The following is a 22016-nucleotide window of genomic DNA, read 5'->3' on the forward strand; positions in this document are numbered from 1 at the left end:
TCGGATTATGCATTTCTAAAGCAGTCGTCGTATTTGAAGTAGGAATTTACTTATATCATCGTTATTTGAATTGTCATTTGACAATTCTAACATAGTAGAACATTCAAATATCTGACCTCTAGAACACTATAATAAACTATTGCATTTCTAATATCATATCACTTATGTATAGTAGATAGCACATGACAAAGTAGTGAACTAAAAATGTATTTAGAAAACATTCCGTGGAGCCATTAAAATCTTTAAGATCGATTCTTTGAAAAGGCCAAGAACCCTCACACCTTCAAGCATTCATGAAATTTCTCTCATCAGTGGCCAGTAGGCGAATAGCGTTCCTCATATTTATTGATGGTTACATAGTAGTAGAAACCGAGGTTGATCGTTTGTTAATTGGTATACCCTGAGTGTGATCATTACTTGTAGCTTGTATTATTATGATTCAAAGGACACGTAAGTCTGAATTTTTAGATTAAATACATTTCGAGTTACCAAGTAGTTACCGCATCTTGTGTTTGAAACGAAACCCTTTGATACGAATTTTCTGAGATTACTAGTGTCCAATACAATGTAGAAGTAATTAGCGTAAACCAATTAACTAACGGTCACGGAAGAAAGATAATTGACTCTGTTCTAGTACAAGTAAATAATCGTTCCATCACCGATACTCTATAGAGTCTTATGTATTACTTCTGATTTATTTTCCCTCACACATTTCTTTGCCAGCCACCAAAAGAAAAACACATTGTTACGAAAGCGATCAAAGGATCGCATTCATTTATTTGCTCTTTTAGGTTATGATATACAAGATTAACAAGCAGTTGCTAATCATCATCATTAGCCCGCACCGTTTTCCGACTGAGTTTGCATACGCATTCCCTCTCGCTTCCATTATGCTCACAATATCCTGAATACGCTGTTTCGCAACTGAACGAACTGCAATTTTCGTCAGATGTACATGGCACCCCTGAAAAAGGTTCCAAGTAGGGTTATTAGTCTTCATATTATAATAACAGTCCCTTTAAAGCAGTGTGAATCACTTAGTATTTAAATTGTTTACAAATCATACCCGTTACAAAAATCATTTATCTTACCTTCGGCCGTTTGAATAGTTACGGTTAGTATTAAAGCGCAAGCTAAAAAGACGTTGCGGAGAGGGTGAGACAAAAGTGCCATTGTTGTAAACGAACTTAAAATATTACGAATTCAAGTTTAAATCGAACGAGTGGACGTTCAGTGTTTAGCAATGTAATGGGGATGACTGCCTTTAAATACTGGAGGTAAGGTAATATTATATGAAATAATTGATTGCGCATTGAAATAAAACAACGGATTATTTATTTCTATTTTATGTTGTTAAGAAAATTTACGAATTAAATCAAACCGTAGTAGTTAATGGCGCATTGAAATAAAAACCATTACCTTTTTCTAATTCATTTGATTATGTATGACTTTATTGAGTTACGGGAAAGCATTATTCTGTCTTAAGAAATATATGTGACTCTTTTTACGACATACTGTTTCGGAAACAAGTTATATGAAAGCGATAAGACTCCATTCCGACCTCAGTACATGCAAAGACTCTTTTTGGATTGGATGTAAGTTTTTCGTATTGTGTTTACCGCTTTGTAAAAATTGCACCAAACTACAATCGTTGCTGGTCCAAGTGTGTAGTTAATGTTTCAACGTATCCCACTGATTATTTTTAAAACAAGTTGGGATGCCAAGTCATTACCTAAAAACCTAGATATGTAATTTTTGCTCTTTATGAATGAACAACTGCAAATGTTAGAGTTTATGAATTATTCAAAGTTTTCACAACTAGGTTGAAGTGTGTAAACACTAAATTCTCGTCAAACCTCAACGATATTCTTAGTTTACCAGCAAGGGTATTAATGTTTGTCCATTCTAAAGAGCCGACTCAAAATGCTGCGGTTTAATTGTCACGTTATACCTAATTGCGCTTTAATCTAAAACAATAGGTAGTTCAATAGTAAAAGGCTATACAATTTTGCCATTTATTAAAGTAAAGGGATAGCTTTTCCTTGACTGCCACATATCGGCTAGCATTTCGACTAGGATCCGTGACCGGATATTGGGGAAAATACCACAATTCTGTTTACCAAGCGCCTTCGCGAAAAGGTTCTCGGTTCCGATTACAGGTGGTGATTTACCACAAAACCTCAGATAATTTGCCGCTTAACCATCTTCCAAATCAACCTCATCCACTCAAGACCACAAGTGTGGCCGCTGCAGCTGTGTACCAAGAGAAAATAGAAGAGAGTATATACTTCTGCCTCACCGTGCTATGCCTAGTTTGAGGGGTTAATTTTCTACCGCTCTAGCATCACGAACCCCCTTCCAGGATAGCCTCCTCACAGCTTTTAGAATGAGAGAAAAATAGTTCCCGTAAAACAGATTACGGGCTTTGAGCAGCGCTACTTTCCAAAAAACGCAATATCTAACCTCTTGCCTGGCAACTTGAAGTTTTTAGGGGGGGCAAAAACAGGACGGCCCTCAAACGAGGTAGAAAGCAGGGCTAGTCTAAATTTTGACCCAGGTACAGAGAGCCTTCAGTTGTGGGAGGAGCTATGAATTGTGAGATAATTTACTCTACCATATTGGTGGGTTAAATGCTGTAGAAAAGCTGAAACAAACCAATATGGCTACCAGAACCGAGATAAGACTTAGTAGAGTCTGACGTAGTATTCATCCAACTAAAAGGTCATTATTGTACTCTCTTATATTTTCTCTTGTGGTTGACCCTATCCTGGATTTACGGCACGTGTTTTTGATGGTGCTGCCAGTGCCATGACCTTTCGCTTATCGCGTTCTTTATTCTTGAACAACTCCCCAAAAAAGGGCCGGTAACCTCATTAGCCCAGTACTCAGAGCAGTGGTGTATTGCGTATCCTCGTGCCTTCTGTCGGCATAATAAGACTTACTTTGCCCGAGGAGTCGACAGCTTGTTCGTTGCTCACTATAATTAAGACTAGTTTAACTATTCTAAGCTCATATTTTCTATCAGCAGCGGTACTAACTAGATCCAGAGTAGTTAACTCCCAATGACTTCGAAACAATACTGCAATTACGGATAACTCATAAATTCGACCATAAAATTTTTTCCACTTTATGAGGTATTGTTTTCGATACTACAGAACATTATCGAAATTGCTATTTTCTCAGTCAGATGAATGGTATCCTTTGTTTCCGTTAAATTGCAAAAGTTTACAATAGAGTAATTTATAAGAGTGGTAAAGTACCCATTGTTTTTTCAATGGACTTTCTGATTATATAAAGCGAGACGTAACACGTATCACTAATATTGCTAAACAGTGAACATTCTATCGGAAGTCGTTGAAGCGTTATCGGTTGCAACACCATTATGACTTTATCTATCCAATATCTCTTTTTGGCCTGTGCTATGATATTAGCCTTCACTATACAAACGGGGGAAGGAGAATTTCAAGGTAAGTTTAAATTTAAATTTTAACTAAAAGTAAACTTAAACATTTCGAAAAGTATTTTTTTTTACTAATTTTCAAGACGCTACCAAATACGTTAAAATTCGCGCGAAATCCGTTTTAATGAAAATAATATGATGGAAAAATTTCTACACGTTGCGATAAATCATGCCTTCAATTTGCAATTAAAAACTCAAAAACGCTATGATTGATATAAGATTTAACATTCGTATTTTCTTAATGAATATAAAACTTTCAAAATTCCTCTTTTGGCAAAAGAAAGGACAGTTATTGTTACGTTCATGGAACAATGTGGCACAAGTTATAACGAAGATGAAGATTTAAAAACTGAATTAAACTTATTTCAGATCTCATGTTATGTCACACTGACAAAGATTGTCGTAATCACAAGTGTCCTAAAGGGAACGAAAGATATTGCACTAAAATTATAGAACAGACCGCCTGCGCTTGCAGACGCGATCCAAAAATCGTTACTGATGGTTAAAAAATTCAAGTGTTCAAGCTCAACAAGAATAAATTACAAATAAATGATTTTTTCTTTTGGAACATAAACTGTGCTTAAAGTTATTTTTGCACACAACCGAGGTCGATAATACCGATTTATGTGCGAAAACCTGCACTACAAATTTCAAGTAAATGTGCACCTTACATTGTGTGTCACTTTCGATTATAAAAGTCAAAAAAAGACAAAATTCAAAAATCGTGTTAGAAATATATGGAACCCTATAACCTTTAGCTCTACGAAACACGAATATAAACTGAAATGACAGCGTTCTGGGAGATAGTTAAGACCAATTAGAGATAGGTCATTTTGAGAGCCATGCAAGCGGAGACGATTCTCAAATGAACTTTATTTTACAAACCAACCATCCCCATCTTTCCATAGTCAACACCCGAGCAGTTGAATAACCCAGATGACAACTTTCTTTCAGAGCCTTTAGCACTAGCGCCAGAAATATCAGTGTATGCAGAGGATACTGATAAAAAATTAGTGCATTAAAATGTTAAGTTTATCGTCAAAATTAGAAATTACAGGATCTTGAAGAAAATTGACTCATGCTTAAACAAAGCTTCGAAACTACGATCAAGCTTTAGAATGCCATTGAACAAGCAGAGGGCCGCTGAGAATAATCTTTTCCCTTCTTGGACCTCCTTGACAACGAAGTACAATTTCAATCCATCTTTCCACTAAATCTTTGTTTTTATTTATTTTTTTTATTATTATTTTTTTTACCAACTGCAACTGCTATTATCATGGTACTTTAGCCCAACGTGTTTTGTTAGTTTCTTAAATATGACCTTTCTGCACTTATTTTTCGTGAAACATGAAATATTTTCAATAACTACAGTTTTTAACTAAAATTGCGTTAACGTAATAAAGTTAGAACTACCCCAAAATAGGTGTTTTTTATACTTTACGGCTCATAAATTTCTATAATTGTAAGATGTTTATAGTGCAATATGTAAGTATTATTTTTAATAGTACACTTCTGCTGGATAAAAGTTCTTAGATTGAAGACTTTTGAAGACTAATATGACTTAATCCACATATGTAAATATTTCCTTGTACTAGGGGCTCATGTTTTGGTGCCCATAGCTAAATGTTGTAGCCCCAAGGTTCTTTGAGGCTTTCCACTCAGTTTCACCCAAAGAGCATACCCTTTAATTATACTAAACAGGATTTAAAGAAAATTGTAAAAAATTTACATTTTTCTATGTCGGTAATATCGGAGAGCTCGTTCAATAATACTAGTCCATTTGATCGCCGCTTATGTCTCAAGAATTCGGCGGCGACGCGGCGTTTTCCGCGCAGACTGGGAAATAAAAATATTTTTTAAACTAGTCCTTGGGACCAGTGACCCCCCTCCGAAAATATAAACTGGTCTCCGGGCTGGTCCCAGGCTTTGTTCTCTTATAGATTTGCAATTAATAAACTGGTCCCGAGGACCAGTAAGCCCCACTTTTTGAATTAAAAAACTAGTCCAAGCAATTAATAAACTGTTTTTGGACTAGAGGAAGTGTGCTATTTCCCAGACTGTTTCCGCGGGTAAAAAATTATCACGTGATCGGGCGCCATTTACACTCTCAGAGAGATTTTGTTTTGGCATAGCAAACTGGATCACGTCCGAGAGCGCGTGAGGCTCAGGGAGTCAGGGCTGCGGCCTGCGGTTTTGGTAACTGATTATCGTCTGAACTAAATTTCACTATTTTAAAATTGACAGTGTATTGCTGTATTTTATGGGTTTTTATATTTTCTTCCACGTTTCGAAATTAAGGTTCCCAATTTAGTTTAATAGTAGTTGAAATTAAGCCAATTAAAGTTCCCCACAAAAAAATATCTTTGCCCGAAAACGCAATGAATAGCAGTCGACTATAAGTCCAAAAATAATAGGGAAAATTGTCTGGCAGAGTGGCAGCATAGCATTGCACCTCCGAAAATTGAGCGACCAACGTAGCAGCGGTGTTATTCCAATATAGACCAAGACTATTAAGAAATATAGACGAAACTTGGATTTAATCTCTCCCTTTCTCCACGTGTGCTTTAAACTATCGCGCCAAAACTAAGTTTTCATCTACTCCATTCAACGGATGGTGCTTAACCCTCTCTAGCCGTGTTTACGCTGGCCTCCAGCACCATTGGACAGACGATTCATATCATCACGTAAGTCAAACGGTTTTTAACCAGGCTAGGAAATAAGACAGGTTTACAGGTCAAAAACCAGTTTATTAATAGCTTGGACCACTTTTTTTATTCAAAACGTGAGGGTCACTGGTCCCAATGACTAGTTTATTAATTGCAAATCTATAGGAGAACAAGGGTGGGGACCAGTCTGGAGACCAGTTTATTATTTCGGAAACTAGGGGGTCACTGGTCCCAAGGACTAGTTTAAAAATTATGCTTATTTCCCAGCCTGTTTTTAACCTGTTCGAGACAACGCCATGTTTTTTTCTGCCAGACAAAGCGGTAAGTTGATAATTCTTTCTTCTACTAGATTTCCTCGCGTTATATTGTTAAAATTAGGTTAACTAACAATAATTTTACGTAAGTGGAAACTAGATTAAGAAATGTCAGAGAAATTCGGCAGTAATTGTTTTAAATAATTCAGAAATTGTAAAAAATATTTTCCTTCTTAACTGTTCTTTGGTGGCCTTAGGCTAAGCATATAGTTTAGTGTATAACCATGGATAAAGAATGCGCGCTCTCGAACGACAGCTTATTCTGTATATACTCTGTTACAACATCGGTTGTCAGCACGCGTAAAGCTAGGTCTCTATGTAATCTAGCCTTGCGCGTGACAAGAGACAAAAAACTTCAGGATCTTCAGGATTTAAAATCATTTAAAATATTTTTATAAAGAACTCCACAAGAATATCCGGAAAAATTTCATTCATATTTTCGTATTAAATCTCAATATTTGATTATATTTTAGAAAAAATTCAATACAGATTACTTCAAAATTGGGCGAACTTCAGTCTTAACCCCATTAATCGCACAGAACGACTTGCGGTGACCTTATGTTAATTAAAGTAAATTCTTTCATTTTAATTTTGGAACGAAAAGCGGAACGAACTGAATGAATAAAAATGCTTTACGCTTACAGACAAATATTACAAATAGTTAACCATAGATATATGCATTTTTATATCATATCAATGAGGTTTACTACACTTCTGGAACTTCATTGTTGCTGAAATGTGTTGCAACTGACACGGGATTGGAGTTGTCTTGCTTTACCTTCTGCAAGTGTGTCATAGATTCATTTGTTCAGCATAAACAAAAGTTTTAAACTAGATCCTGCATTTTGATTCTCAACATTTTATTTGGTGGTGTGAGACTTTGAAAAAACCATCATTCATCAGATTCCTTTTGTTATAGTTTTCCAGAATTCTTATTTTATTCTCCTTATTCTTAATTTATAAGGACGGAACCAACATCCAAATCATTGACTTTTTTCTGTTTTGCACCCTTGCTAGCAGTGGTGGACGAATTAAATAAATTTATTTTCTCTTGAACTTCATCATTCGACAGTTGTGGTTCATCAATATTGATAACATAATTTGATTCCAAATTAATTTACGCAGCGGAGGTTCAGTGTTTTCATCAACAACTTTGTCACGTTCAACATCATAGTCTGTTAAATAATCAAGACTCATTATATTGCCACCATGACTTCCAATTAGTCTCAGATGCCCAATCTCCAGATCTTTTCACTGGAATTTTTTTCAGCTCTATTCCGAAAGTGTCCCGCAAAGATTTCCACTTCGATCTTCATTTCCTGAAAAAATAAACAGTTATCGGAGTAGTAATATATTTTTGAAGGTATTTGGCCACGGAATCATCCTTTAAAGGTATTGGTTTCCTTTTTCGAGTGGGTTCAACGATTGTTTCTCATAGAATTATTGAATGCATATGCCTTTTACACGACATTATTCTTGACATGGAAGGATTTAACAAGGACGATGAACATTTAGTGTGACAATGTGAGAACACTGATGAAACAAGGGAGAATATCAGGTCAACCAATGCTGAAGTTTGGGCCAGAGAAAAATACAAAGTGTTTATTTGTCAGAATAGAATATTCTTGCAAGAGACAAGCAATGCTGCCAATGTGTCAGGGAAACTTACAAAATATTTATTTGTCACAAATCACAATAAAATATATACTGTACTTGTTAAATTTATGTCCTCGGCCACAGTATCCCACGGTTTATCTAAAATAAAACGGTTGTGATCCCATAGAGATTTTTCAGCGAAAGACTACTAATTAATGCATCAACGTCCATTTTTCACAATTCCAAATTGTATTGGAGAAAAAAGCGGCAAAACCCCTCGGAAATAATAAACAAAAATTGTCAAACGAAATCGAAATGTATCAGACGGGGTGAGAGAGCAAACTTGTTTGAATGCTTCGCTTTGCTCGTTACCTTCATGTAGTCTGTAGATCACTCCACTGTGTGCTGTTCAATTAAAACTATTTGCTTAGCCTTACGTACTAACGTCTGAAGCTTTATACTTAGGCCTATTTGACTATTTTAGATTACTTTGTATTATTAGGATATGAACAGCGTGGGAAGAATTTACTTAACTAAACGAGTTCATGACCTGGGCTCGTAGTGTATGCCAGGGGAATAAGGGAGTGGCTAAAAGATTACTTTGCAGGAGTTGGAGCCAGGAGAAACCTTTTTTTCCAGTGCTGTGCAAAAATTGGTTGTAAAGTAAAACACGCAAGAAGAATCGGCGCTCATCTGCTTCGAGAATCGTCGATATTGCAACTTATGATCGCATAATCACGGTAAATGGTCAATTTAGGCGGTGGCCCACGTCGCGGTTTCGAGGTCAATTTAGGCGGTGACCTTCATCGCGTTACTAAGGAAAATTAGTCGCCTCTTCTATTGATTTCATATTGTATTTCTTTATTTCTTCTTTCATCCATCGCAAAATATGGATTGAAGGCTTTCCTTGTTTGGCGATTGTTTTGAAGTACCGCAAAAATGTTTCAGTAGTCCTTTAACACCCATCATCATTTAACCTTTAGCGTCAAGGATCTCCTGACGTGATACAGAAAATATTTTCATTTCAATTGTTCAAAACTGTTAGAAATATTATCTGTCATTTAAAATTTCTGGGCAAAATCAAAGGTGTCGCATAGAGATGGCGTTGAAAGTTCTTTAACACCCTTCACCATTCAACCTTTAGCGTCATGGATCTCCTAACGTGATACAGGAAATATTTTCATTTCAATTGTTCAAAACTTTGAAGACGGTTAGAAATGTTATTTATCATTTAGCATTTGTGGAACAAAATCAAATGTGTCGCATAAAGAAGATGGCGCCACCACCGACTTATTTCAATTCCTCCTACTATACAGGGTGCTACAAAAACGGTGGTAGGATTGGACTACTGTTGGTTCTATGGTCGAGTTTGAGTTGAAAATGTTCTGACAAAGAAATCACCTTTTCTGCTTTCCATGAAGCAACTTTCTGAAACTCATTTTTCAAAATTATAACGTATGAAAGTCCACAAACTAATTATTTATTTATAAAAATAGTCAACATAAAGACAAATATGCGCCAATTTCACAAATTCACTTTACATTAAGTACTCGACGAAACAATTTACTAAATTTTAGAAGAATGAATCATATATGGCACAAATTTTACAATACGAAACGAATTATAACAAGATTTACGCCGAGTTAAATTTAAAAAAAAAATTAAAATTACTTAATAATTTACATAAACGCAACCTTCCTTAAAAGCCACGCGTTCTAATAACGTAATTCTATGTATCTAGTAATTTGGCACCAGCATCGTAAAATCATTATTTATATATAAAAAAATACACAATGAAAACAAGAAATAATCACTTAAGTCAAAAATGTTATTTTTAGGTGTAACACAACACCGAAATATAGTAGTAGTTTTTTTCCTATATTTTTAATACATTCACGTTTAAGTATACTAGCCCTAAATATCCGTTTGTGCTTGAAAAATAGATACTTCATTTAAGTGTTCCAATATTTTTAACCTTCATTCATCTATTTAACATTACAACGAGACGTTATATATTTCATTAGTAAAATAAAGGTTGGATCCATTCTTGTCCTCTCAGAAGGGTTAAATAGAGAGATATGTAATTTCTTGATCACAATCAAGATATGTTAAGTATATTGTCAAGATAAAGTACTGAGACATGGCACACTATGAAAAGTTACCTCGCTTTATAAGCTCTTGTAATTGAAAATGAAAACAAAAACAGATGTCACTTATCTCCGTACGTACAACGAAACGAAATCTCTTCCTTAAACACTGAAGCTTCGAAGTTGTCATTTGGGGTTTTTGAATAGCATTACCACGAGTACATTTCAATTTTGCTAAGCTTTGATGATGTTATGACATCGTTTCGACTTCACCAAGCTGAGAAAAATTTCATCCAATGGCGTTTTGGGGAACAAAGCCACCGTGACCAATATAGCCTGAATAATCTTATTGGTTGGTGGTTTTTTACAAACAATTCTTCGATTATACGTCGAGTCAGTTCTAATAAAATCTCTTCGTGACACAAAAGGACGAAATTAATTATCATGAGACCTATATTGGTTTAAAAGGGCTTAAAATAAGGTATTCTTGTTTAGACTCGGTTTAATAGTACAGAGCAACAAATGCGAATGTTGAACAACGAGTGATGGCGCACGAGTGAAGTGTCTATTACATTGTTACAAGGGAGAGTCACTAATAAATTTTCAAAATGAAAAAAAGTGCCGCGTACAACTAGAATCTATTAAATTTTTTCACCGTTCAACACTGGGTTGCCATTTAAAAAGGTTCTTTAAATATATTTAGTGGTATTTTTTTTTCATTAAAAGTTCCATTTCTATTTCATCACAGTTTTGCTTTACGTTCCAAATTGCGTTCTCTATTCGGCCGCTGTTTTACTTTAACTTTGGCGGGGCTGGGTGTTTTCTTAATGGGGATAACGCCGTCGGAAATCATGGTTCCTGGATTGGAACAATCAATTTTGTTCATCATTTTCACAGCCTTCTTAAAGTCTCTGGTTTTGCCCCATTCCATTATGAACGTCGGCAAATATTCCTCTTCTTGTGTGTTTGTGGTTAGCCTTCCACGGCCCGGTGGTGATGGGTTGCGGTTACCCGACATTCCGTGGCTGCTTCGGATCCCCATGATAAGTAAACGGCCTTTCTTACCAACATTACGGACGACGTTGGCACAGCAGGTCGTGAAATTGCGGTGTTGAAGGGTCGGACGGCGGAAATCCTTCTTGGAAATTCCATCACGAAGTTTCAACACTTTGGCTTTCTTGCATTTAAGTTGGGTTTTCTTCACACGTTTAATTCTGGTTTTTATTACTGCAAGTAAAACCGGAAAATTTTCATTAAGTATTTCTCGGCTTATAATCATAAGTGAAATTATTCGTTTTCTCCAAGTTAATATTTTTACATATTAGCGTGGAAAATCGTGGATTTCAACCTTTTGACTCGTTAGTCTTTGTAAGCCCTAGAGAAGAGAGCTTTTGATTTGGAGGAAAAGCTAAGATTCTTGTAATTATTTACAAGATAATATTAGTGAGTTGATTGCGGGTATAGCGAACCCCACAATATGTCTACTAGACATGTGAAGGTGTGGCTCAAAAGGGACAAGAAAATAGTGCTTTGTCGATAAAAAGGTGCACAAGATTTTTGAATATCAAAGTATATTCTAAATTTTACAGATAGGCTATTTGTCGAATTGCATATCCTGTTTATCTTTCAGATCAAATAGAAATTTCAAAGCGCAGTTTAAATGCGCATTTCTACCCTAACCAATGACATCAGCTCTTTGGCGAGAGAAAGCGCAGCTGCTCATTTTTCAAATTGATATATTTTGAGTTAAAACATAAATTTGGAAATAAATACGTACCAAAATCAGCTCTGCAGTAATTGTCTATGATATTTTCGTACGTCTCCGGCTGCTGACATACAGTGCAGGATGCTGAAAAGAGAGAAATAAATTTTAAATTAAACTGGAGGCAATTAAATCTTTTCGTATGTCAGTAATAATTAAGAAAAATTAATGAAGAAGGATTGGGCCGAAGTTTAAAATAAAAAATGAAATAATTAATGAAATTCGATGGTGACAGGTATTTATGTAAGGAATATTAAACCCTTAAACCAAATACCACTCGATGGCGTTTTAACCATTGGTTATCAGCTACCCTATTGGTGCTCAATACCTTTATTTTTTTAAATGTTTCTGATAATGTTCGGATAGGATAAAATAAACGTTAAACGGGCTTGAGTGGAAACTATCAATTTTAATTTTCAAATTTCGTTTAGTTTTTCAAATCACGTGCGAACCATCGATGGGGGCACATGTGTTGCAGACAGGATTGGGATATTTTTTCGGCAATAACTCTGTGCCTTCCGAGTCCAAAGCTTTTCGTGATTCGCATTCAAATGGCTTAATGTCTAGGGCAAAATCTGTAGGCTAACCAACTTGATATTGAATTGACTGATTGAAGCAGTAAAAAGCAAATACTAGCGAAAGCTACTGGCTTAAAACTATTGACTAAAATTTGTCTAGACCTGCACTCTTGTGCATTATCATGTAATACTCCAAAATATTACATGTATTATAACAAGGAAGGAAACTTGTATGATAGTAACGTTATTACAACATTTAGCTTGCAAAACATGATTGGTTGCAGTGAATCATAATAAACATAACAACAGTAAGTATCACACTCATTGAAATACACGAATGAGTTGGATTTTGCAGTGAAACATGAATGGTTACATTGAATCATAATAAACATATCAACAGTAAGTATTACACGAATGAGTTGGATTTTGCAGTGAAACATGATTTCCGCTAACCGAATTTGTTATTTGCAACTCAAAACTAGCTTTTGTGGAACCAATTTTGGATGATCAAAACCAATAAAAGTAATATGGTTTTGAACCGCCCAGCATTCAGTTTTCACGCACAATCCTTATCACTGTAACAAACTTTCCTTTATAAATTAAGCATTATGGCAATTGAAAGTGTATATCATACTTATGATTATTACGTTACGCAATATAATAGCAGTTTTGTATAACCCATACATCTTCGAGTTAAGTACGCTGTAACGAAAGAATATCAACTTTCACGCTAAGACTCATACTATCCTTTTTTTTCGAAGTCATTATCTAAGCAGTATATCTCTCACGGTGTACACGGCCAGAGGGGTAAGCGCTGTTTTAAAGTTGGGGGCAATAATATCATATTAAAGGGGATTATCAAATGATTCATCGTTGGGTTTAAGTGGGAAGGCGTGGCAAACGAACATGGTACGTAATTAGTTGAGCCGCATTAATTGGCTACTATGCCTCGAAGCTTCGTACATCGCTTAAGACCGTATTTCTACGCTAACCGTTGATTTTAGTTCTTTCTCGCGTGATATGTAGGGGTGTGCGAATATTCAGTGATAGTATTCGCCAATTTCGAATAGACTCGTCGAATTATAAATTTTTACGATTTATCAAAGTGAATTGATATTGGTTTTAGAAAATATTAATAAATAATTGCCTAATTATGAAATATTCGTCAAGTAAATGATTGGTCAGTAACGTTATGATTAACCATCTCAAAAACCATAATTATTGTTTTCATTCTTATTGTTTCATCTTATTTTATGCTTTATGTTTTTACCTATCTTTATTATTGACGGACTTAGAAAATCCTTTGAAATAGATCGGGCTTTAAAAAAAATCATTGATTACTAATCGCTTATTCGTTTTATATTGCGATTAAATCCTTTTTTTGACTGTTCGAAAGTATTAATTTTTTCAATAATCTGTTTTGATCATCAAATTTCAAAACTAACTTATTAAATTATTTTTTACATTTAGAAGTATTTAAAACTATGAAATTATTCCCTTCAAGTAAAATATATCATGTTAGTATTAATTTCGTTTATAAGCGTTAATCACAATCATTTTGAGTTGAATGTCATATTTTGTTTTATAACGATTTTTCCCCGACACGTTAAACTTAAGAAGTTCAAGTTTTATCTCGCGCGTCTGGAACAAGTATTGGATTGATTATTTCTTGAAATCCATGAAAGTTTCGAGGAATTATCCGTTGAAAAAATGTATCAGAATGAAAGCACTTGCGAAAAGTCTTTCTTAGTAAATGAGACAACTTATATGTACAAGAAGATGGCAAAAAAGAAAAACTACAGCCGGTTTCTATCCTGGTTTCTGAGAGTAGAGCCTCAGACCATCGACAAATTATATTCTGTCGGACTTATAGAGGCAGAAACCTCGACAGTGCCTAGAAAATTGGACAAGTCAGGGAATTTGAAAGTGGTTGTGAAACATCAGCAGTTCAGGGAATTTGAAAGTGGTTTGTGAAACATCAGCAATTCATGGAGTTTGAAAGTGGTTATGAAACATTGGCAAGTCGTGGAATTTGAAAATGCGGGTGAAACATCAGCAAGTTGTGGAATTTTAACATGGGCGTGAAACATCAGCTGAGCGCGAAACGTCAGCAAGTCATGGAATTTGAAAATGCGGGTGAAACATACGCAAGTCTTCTAATTTGAACATGAGAGTGGTACATCAGCAAGTTATGGAATTTGAAAATGGCTGTGAAACATCTGCAATTCATGGAATTTGAAAATGGCTGTGAAACATCCGCAATTCATGGAATTTCACATTTTGGCAATTTTAATAGTGACAATTGGGGGGGACTAGGTGCAGCGCCTAATCAAGTGTTTTCTGAATGAGTATATGTACTAGCCACTTTTAGCCACAACAATATGAATTTCTATACCTTAGATAATCATGGAAATCATTTAATTTCGGGAATTTTGAAATTAAAAAAATCTGTGACAAATCTGTTGCTGCCTAATATGCCGGAGGTAAAAATCACGATTATACTATATAACCTTTTACCAGTACGATCGTATTGCCAGTTTTAAGTGTTTTTCTGTTCCTTTCTTCATTAAATTTTGGCCTTCATGAAAGCTACCATCTTATTTGAAGAACATTTACTGGTTGGCGCTGACCTGTTTCAGAAATTAAGTTCCAAGTATACGATACAAGTCCTGGTGAAAGTAGTTTGTCGAGGCTTAAGACTACCCCTTCTCACTCATGGTTAAGAAGAAAAAAAATGAAAGAAAAAATTAAATAAAAAAGTTGTAGAATAAATCAAACGGCGTATTTGGCAGACTGAAAATTTTCTAAGTAGGCGGTTGATATGCAAAACTAAACGTGTTTTTATCCGGCAAAGCCAGCGAAGAATTTCCTCTCCTTTACGTGACCTTAAATATATTGGACCGACTTAACAGGATTTTTTTTACTATTAAGACCCCTCAGTATAAACGTTGGTAATAGGGTAATTCAACGGCTTCGCGCCCAACGAGGGACAATTCACTCGCCAAATATGCTGGTCAAGTAAATGAAAGGGGACGAAAAATACACCTATCAAACCTATAGTTTAATTTAGATCCCCTAAAATTATCATTTTTATTGGAACGCATTTAATTCGTTAGGGGGGTTAAGATTACATTTTCATCGAATTGTTAACAAGGTTAGGATGACATTTTTATTAAGTTCTAATCAGGGTTTTGAACGGTTTTATCAAGTTCTAGTCAGGGTTTTGAACGGTTTTATCAAGTTCTAATCAGGGTTTGGATCAAATTTTCACCACATTGTAATCAGTACTAATTAAGAATACATTTCATCAAATCTTAATCATAGTTAATTAGGCCCACATTTGAACATATTCTAATCTGGATTTAGAACACTGTTTACACCAAATTATAATCAGAATTTTGTACAGATTTTACACCGAATTGAATCAGGATTTAAATCATTTTATACAGTAATTTATTATCATAGAGTGATTCGCAACCTCTAGCCAATTGTTACCCTCCATTTAATCACCTAAAAATATCTTGATGAAAAGTTCGCCCGACCTAACTTAACACATAATTTGGATACAAAATGATGAAACATATGGGTATTAAAACTTCAATCCCGTTATGAACCGAATTTATTTTTATCAGATTTTTACCAGCCTTGACCAAACTGCATTGTCTATTTTTGGATAAGGCTATTTTTCTAAGGGATCAGTTACCAATTGATATATTTTTAAAATGAAAACAGTGTTCAGCGTAAAATGTTCTCTTAACTGTCAACGGACATCATTAATATGTCCATGGTACTAGTTATTTTTAAGCGCAACTCTGCAAATAAAAGGGACAAATTTGAGACTGTTATTGAAAAAACCTTAAATATCCAGGAATTTGGAAATAAAGTGTCCTTGGAAACCCTGATCTGAATTCCGTAACTAAATCTGGCAAAATATTCTCCAGATAATTAATAAAGTGAAACAAAGGGTGAAATCCGCATGCTTGAAAGTATTTACGAAGTGAGCTGCCTCTCGGCGCACAATGTCTAGTTGGGAAGGGTTTTCTCTTCCAATTTACTGTCCCCCAACCAGATTTGTAAGTGTAGAGTGACAGCTTGGCGTATACGAAGGGGGAATAAAATTAAGATTTTCTTCAACATTTTTATTAGTTTTATTTTCAACCAAAGAAAATTCACCCACCATGATGTCATGCATGATGTTCTTCACGCGGGCTAAGATAAGTGTGTTAAAACTGAAGCAAATTTCATGTTTGGATTGCACATCTTAAATCTTAGCAAATGGACTACGAACGTTGGAATGAATGAACGAGATGTAACAAAAATGGTTCGTGACGAACTAAAAACCGAGCTTAGAACTAACAAGGGCGATGTAGGGTGTAGTTTTGACTACAAAATGTAAAAATTTTGCCAAAACGATTCCATGTTATTCGAAAGTGGACACAGAACCCTCCATTTCATTTACCGATGACGTCATAACGGTGTTGTGTTCTGGTGGGTAGTCTTAACTCACGACTGACCTTTGATCCATAGATATTGCAACAGGACCACGTCATAACGGTGATGCTTCGTGACTTTTACAATATGGATATGGTATAACTTCTCTTCCAGACATAAGAAATCCAGTTTCCCGCAGATTCAATACATTTTACATCTATATTTGTATATTTGCTATACGACGGTCTGAACGATTTACTTCTTTTTTTTTTCGTTGCGTCTCCTGTGGGGCAGATTCCCATGTCGCGAAGGGCAATTATTTTTAATTTATCCGTCGGTTACGTGCCGTCGTTGTCCGTTCCCAGCGAAAAATCGAAATCTTCACCGTCGGGTCTTCGAGAAGAAACCGCCGTATGGTTATGGGCGCACATTCACACACGTGCAGCCCGAGAAAGCAGACCCCCAGGTATCGAAGGACATCGAACTCCGCGTGAAGAAAAACTTCGAGAACAGAAACTTCCGATGTGTCCTCCGCGATCAGGCTGCCTTTTTCAAAATGGGAGATTAGAAGACAGTTTTGAAACATTTTCTCCTTCAAATTTCATCTCGATTTCCAGATTAGTTGACGAGCAAAGATCTTGTATTACGATGTGGATGGTTTACGAAAATTTAATCTCGGGACTAGATCTCTCATTCTTCTTTCAGAAAACGAATCGAACGGTTGGAGAGATCGAGCCATTTGTAGCGATTAGATCAAACGCAATTTCATCGAATTTCTACTGATGTATTATCGAATTTTTTCCACTTTTGTCTGATTTATTGCCTCTTTTGTTGTACTTTCCGCTGATTTATTGTCTCATTTGTTGTACTTTCCGCTGATTTATTGTCTCATTTGTTCGAATTTCGCCAGATTTTGTGTCAAATGGAAATACAAAACATGCAAGATGTACACTATAACTATTTCACCAGTAGTTGTCAATACTAATTGCATTATTGAGTAATTGCAGTTTATACGCAATTAACTTGCGCTCAAAGTTCCAAGCCACACAAATATTGCGACTATCACGCATTGTCACCACATTTTCAACTTTTTAAATACTCTTCATCCAATTATACGTTATAACTATCATGTTTCATAAGCCTTCAATTTCTTCTTTATGCATTATTGCAATTTCCTAGTAAAATAAGCATTGATCTTCCACAATGTATAGACCCTATTAAAAATGTTTCACAACGGTAGTTAATCGAACGTTTCACGTTACCATAAGTAACCTAACAACAATAAGTATGACAATGAACGAATACAACGTGGCATACCGACCAGCTTGTTATTTAACAAAACATTTGTCGAAGCGGGCCTTTGGTAGTGTGGCAGTTACCCTGGACTTTCCCATCCCTATAGAAGGAGACTAAACCTAAAGAAATTCAGCATTACTGCAATTTGTATTACGTATTGTTATCATGTTACTTAAGCGATGTTACGTAAAACAACTTGTAATGTTAATTTTTTCCTTCAAGATTAATGAAGCCTGCATATATTAAATTGAAGCAATTTTTTTTCGTCTTGGGACGAAGGCAGTCGGTATACCTGTTTTACAAGCGTGTTGAATTCAGTTTTAAATCGTGTCTGGGTGAATTCTGTATAATTATCATGGGGGCATACGGTGAAACGCTACTGGCGGGTGCTTATCTCAAAATCACTCTTAAGAAAAACTCTCACGTAGAACTTAGACGTTCCGAGTCTAGCTATGCAAAAAAGCTTTCCAGCGAAAGGATTTCTCCAAAAATAGAGGCTGTTTTAAGTTCGCCTCGCTATAATGTATGAAGCTATTTTTATAAATCGCCATTTAATTTTAGCCCCAAGGCACGAAGTAAATCGGTCTGCCTCGCATTAAATACCCTTGTTAACAAAATTGCATCATTTATTTTCAAATGCTCAGTTTTTACTGCCAGCTTAGGGTTGGTTGATTAAATTCTTAGTTCTGCGTCTTTTTTAGTTTCTGTGCCTTAGACTATTTAAACCTTGGGTTTGAGTGTTAAATGTAAATGTCCCTATATGGACTAGTGGCGGTAGAGAGGGGTGTAGATTGTGTATCTCTCCCTCTGGGCGCGCTCTTGTAAGAGAAGATAGTGAACGCGCCCAGTAGTGGGATGACGCTAAGCTAAGGGATAAAAGAGTATGACTTTTGCATACGTAGTACTGCCATTACTCAATAAACTGGACAGCTGTCTTTGTAATGCGAAGGATTAGCTTTCGCAGGTTAGTAGACCCAAAGTTTTAGCCACATCGTATACATTGATTAGCTTACGCAAGTTACAGAGAGAATTTTAGCTATATCGTAAACGATGGGCTATTAGTTTGACTTGACCAAGTAGTAGTAGTAGTAGTAGTAGTAGTAGTAGTACATTCGAAGCGCGGACCTTCGCTTACGAATTGTCGTGAGAGAGACTCGAAAAGTGATTAGAGAGGTTCGAACGGGTGAGGATTCTATAAACGCGTGCTAAATCTAAGGATCCTAAAGAATCAATAGCAGTAGGGGAATTCATTAGACGCCCTCTTGAAGAATATGCCCATAGGTCTATTTTTACGAAAATAGCAAAGACAAATGTAATGACAGAAATAAGGAAGTAAGTAGAGTGTTGGTGACGTGTGATTCACATTTCCTCTGAGGTAACGGGAAAACAATATGCTCCCTCTCCGTAAGGTACACTAGCTGATATTTCACTAGAAAGTAGGGATAGCGAGAGTATCTTAGTGATGTGGCTTAATATGGGCTAGCCCATCTTGTTTTTCAAAGCCCCGTTATCGATCGCCGCCGAAGTTTCCAAACTTTTCCCGCGTCCTTCTTGGGCTCTGCATAATATTGGCGCTAGTTAGTGTTACTACCGAGTAAGTTTTGTACTACTAATTGTAAATATCAATACAAAGCTCCCATTCTCTTTCTCTTCCGAAGGTTCCAATATTTCCCGCGTTCTCCTTTGGCTATGTATACCATTGGCTGTATTTAGTGATTTATTGTGGGGGTAATGCATAAAGAAAGCCACTTTTGGCGCTAAATCGTGTTGGTACTTTTAACTGTAAAGATCAATGTTGATCGTTCAAGCCACGGCACTAGTCAACTGCGCATTAACCCTTTAAGAAGAAATGATAAATCGTTCCAAGAATACTTTAATAAAAAGAGCCATGTTAATTTAAAATTGAAGTATCATAGGGTTAATATTCTCATTATTTATAAACCGAGATTTCTAAACTAATTACGCTTGTCCTGTGTGAAAATATTTCTTAGAAATGAATCGATCACTTAATAGAGCCTGGATAGCAAAACACTTTCTTGGGAAGACCAAACATTTATTTTTTTTATTTTTCATGAAACGATTCATCAATGTTATTTCGCCATCAAAACAAATTAAACCAAACGGAGACCATATCAAAATAACATTGACTTGTGTTTACAGCCCATAAATTGGTTCTGAATAATAATGATCTTCAATAAGAAAATAATAAATATAAACATATTTAAATGTTTGGCCTTTCATAACTAATTTTTATAAATTAAAAACTTACGGCATATTATTTTAACCATCTTTAAACTAAAGTGCCGTGTTAGGTATTTCTTATTTTATTAATAAGAGCGTATAAATGAATGGAAATTTCAAATTGGAACAATATTTAAGAAGATACAAGTAATGAAGTCAAGCTGCGAAGTTGACGCTATTTGTCGAATCCATCATGTGATACTACAGGTCCAATAGAATTTATATCCCTCAGACGTCATATTTTCTCAATTATCTTCTTGAATATTTTTTGTTTGACATTACAAAAGAATGTCAGGTCTTATCTACAAGGGACTACCAGCCGTGGTTCCAATTTAGAATATTCATTAAATTATATTCTCTTTTGAATAAATACGAAAAATTCTATACTAAAACTTTCTTTTACACGTTGTTATACCTTTAAATTTAAACTACTGTTGTCTAGCAGCTTTCGGGATGGATTCGAATAAAAACAAACAGTGTTTTGACCATAGCAACAGTTTCGTCGATAATTTAAAGCCAAGGAAACGATGAGATAAATCGCGGTCGTTGATGTGAATGATAACGTCTCTCCATCAACCCCTTTTGCGTGTATATAGCCCCGGGAAAGTGGAGTAACTGTATAGAGAACCCAGGTTAAAATCCCCACGATATTGGGAGGTTCCAAATCAATATACACAGACAAACACCCGGGCTCGGTTTTTTTTGGCCCTTATAACAACTTTCAAAGTTGGGTAAATATTATTACCGCGAATTAATTCACTATTTACACGAGTAGAGATTATTGTTTAGAGTTACAGTTTAAGACCTTATTTGTCTTTAGCATATGCACCGGGTCACCCATTTTGTAGAAACAGCATAGTAACATCTAACGTCAAGATGGACAAAACGAAAATTTTAATATACTGCAGTGCTGCATTTCCAAAAGATGGTTTATTTCAATGTTATACTGTCGATGGTGTGCATTAAAGGGGCTAGAGAAATTTCCTCCCCACTAAGTGTAATTGCGCTTCAGAGTTATCAGTAAATTGTGAGTGCATCTCAGGTTTGGAACTGAATGATCTGAATCGAGCAGAACTATGAGCTTTTCAGTCTATTGTAGATACCGGTTGAATTGCACTCACAAATAAATGCCAACGCTTCTCTGCACACTATTTGCGTGCGTGAGATGGTAATTGGCAAGTCCCGGGCAACTCATAAACAATAATACTCCATGATGTTTATACCTATTGGTAGTACCTCACCTGGACTCGCTTCATCGAATGTTTTGACTAATAACAAGCTGGTTATTGCAAATATGTTTTACTCGAAAACCACGCAAGCACCTTCACGTTTTTCATTTAGTGTCATATGAAAGGAGAATTTACTGTCACAAATGATCTAAGACAATGAAAAGACACTACACAAGGTTACCACCACCTTTCCGGAAAGTTGTTTGCTTACACAGATGCCTCTTGTAATCACTGTATCCTGTATTGTACCAACAGTCTATATTCTTGCTGAAATGGAATGGGTTCAGGGCGTACGTCATTAATATTTGTTGGGGGAGCCCCGTCCCGTCCCTTAGTCGCCGTATCGAAATTCCTTTCATATCATATATACTCGTTGTATTATATTTGTGTACCTTCTTTTTCCCTCTTTGGCAATT

At 35.7% G+C, this 22016-nt stretch overlaps 1 protein-coding gene and 2 long non-coding RNA genes across 3 annotated transcripts in view; all 3 read right to left on the bottom strand.

Moving 5' to 3' along the window:
- Positions 1-693: 693 nt before the first annotated feature.
- LOC149709111 (uncharacterized) lies at positions 694-1333 on the bottom strand. Its single transcript, XR_016381304.1, has 2 exons — positions 1092-1333; positions 694-964 (listed from the first exon to the last, which is right to left on the bottom strand). It is a non-coding gene; the product is annotated as an uncharacterized LOC149709111 (long non-coding RNA).
- Positions 1334-9500: 8167 nt separating this feature from the next.
- The window catches only part of LOC149709112 (secreted frizzled-related protein 5-like), a 30639-nt gene continuing 18123 nt past the window's right edge, over positions 9501-22016 (bottom strand). The window contains exons 3-4 of the mRNA XM_089864541.1: positions 11901-11972; positions 9501-11350 (exon numbers count right to left, since the gene is read on the bottom strand). Coding sequence (XP_089720667.1) covers positions 10866-11350; positions 11901-11972 — 557 coding nt within the window. The 3' untranslated portion in view covers positions 9501-10865. The remainder of the gene's footprint in view (positions 11351-11900; positions 11973-22016) is intronic.
- On the bottom strand, positions 15465-16911 carry LOC149709113 (uncharacterized). The gene is made up of 2 exons (XR_016381308.1): positions 16581-16911; positions 15465-16494 (listed from the first exon to the last, which is right to left on the bottom strand). It is a non-coding gene; the product is annotated as an uncharacterized LOC149709113 (long non-coding RNA).

This window comes from Phalangium opilio, unplaced genomic scaffold, assembly GCF_054372755.1.
Source record: "Phalangium opilio isolate 3A_F unplaced genomic scaffold, DU_Popi_V2 ptg000013l_1, whole genome shotgun sequence".
In the NCBI taxonomy this organism is placed as follows: Eukaryota; Metazoa; Arthropoda; class Arachnida; order Opiliones; family Phalangiidae; genus Phalangium; species Phalangium opilio.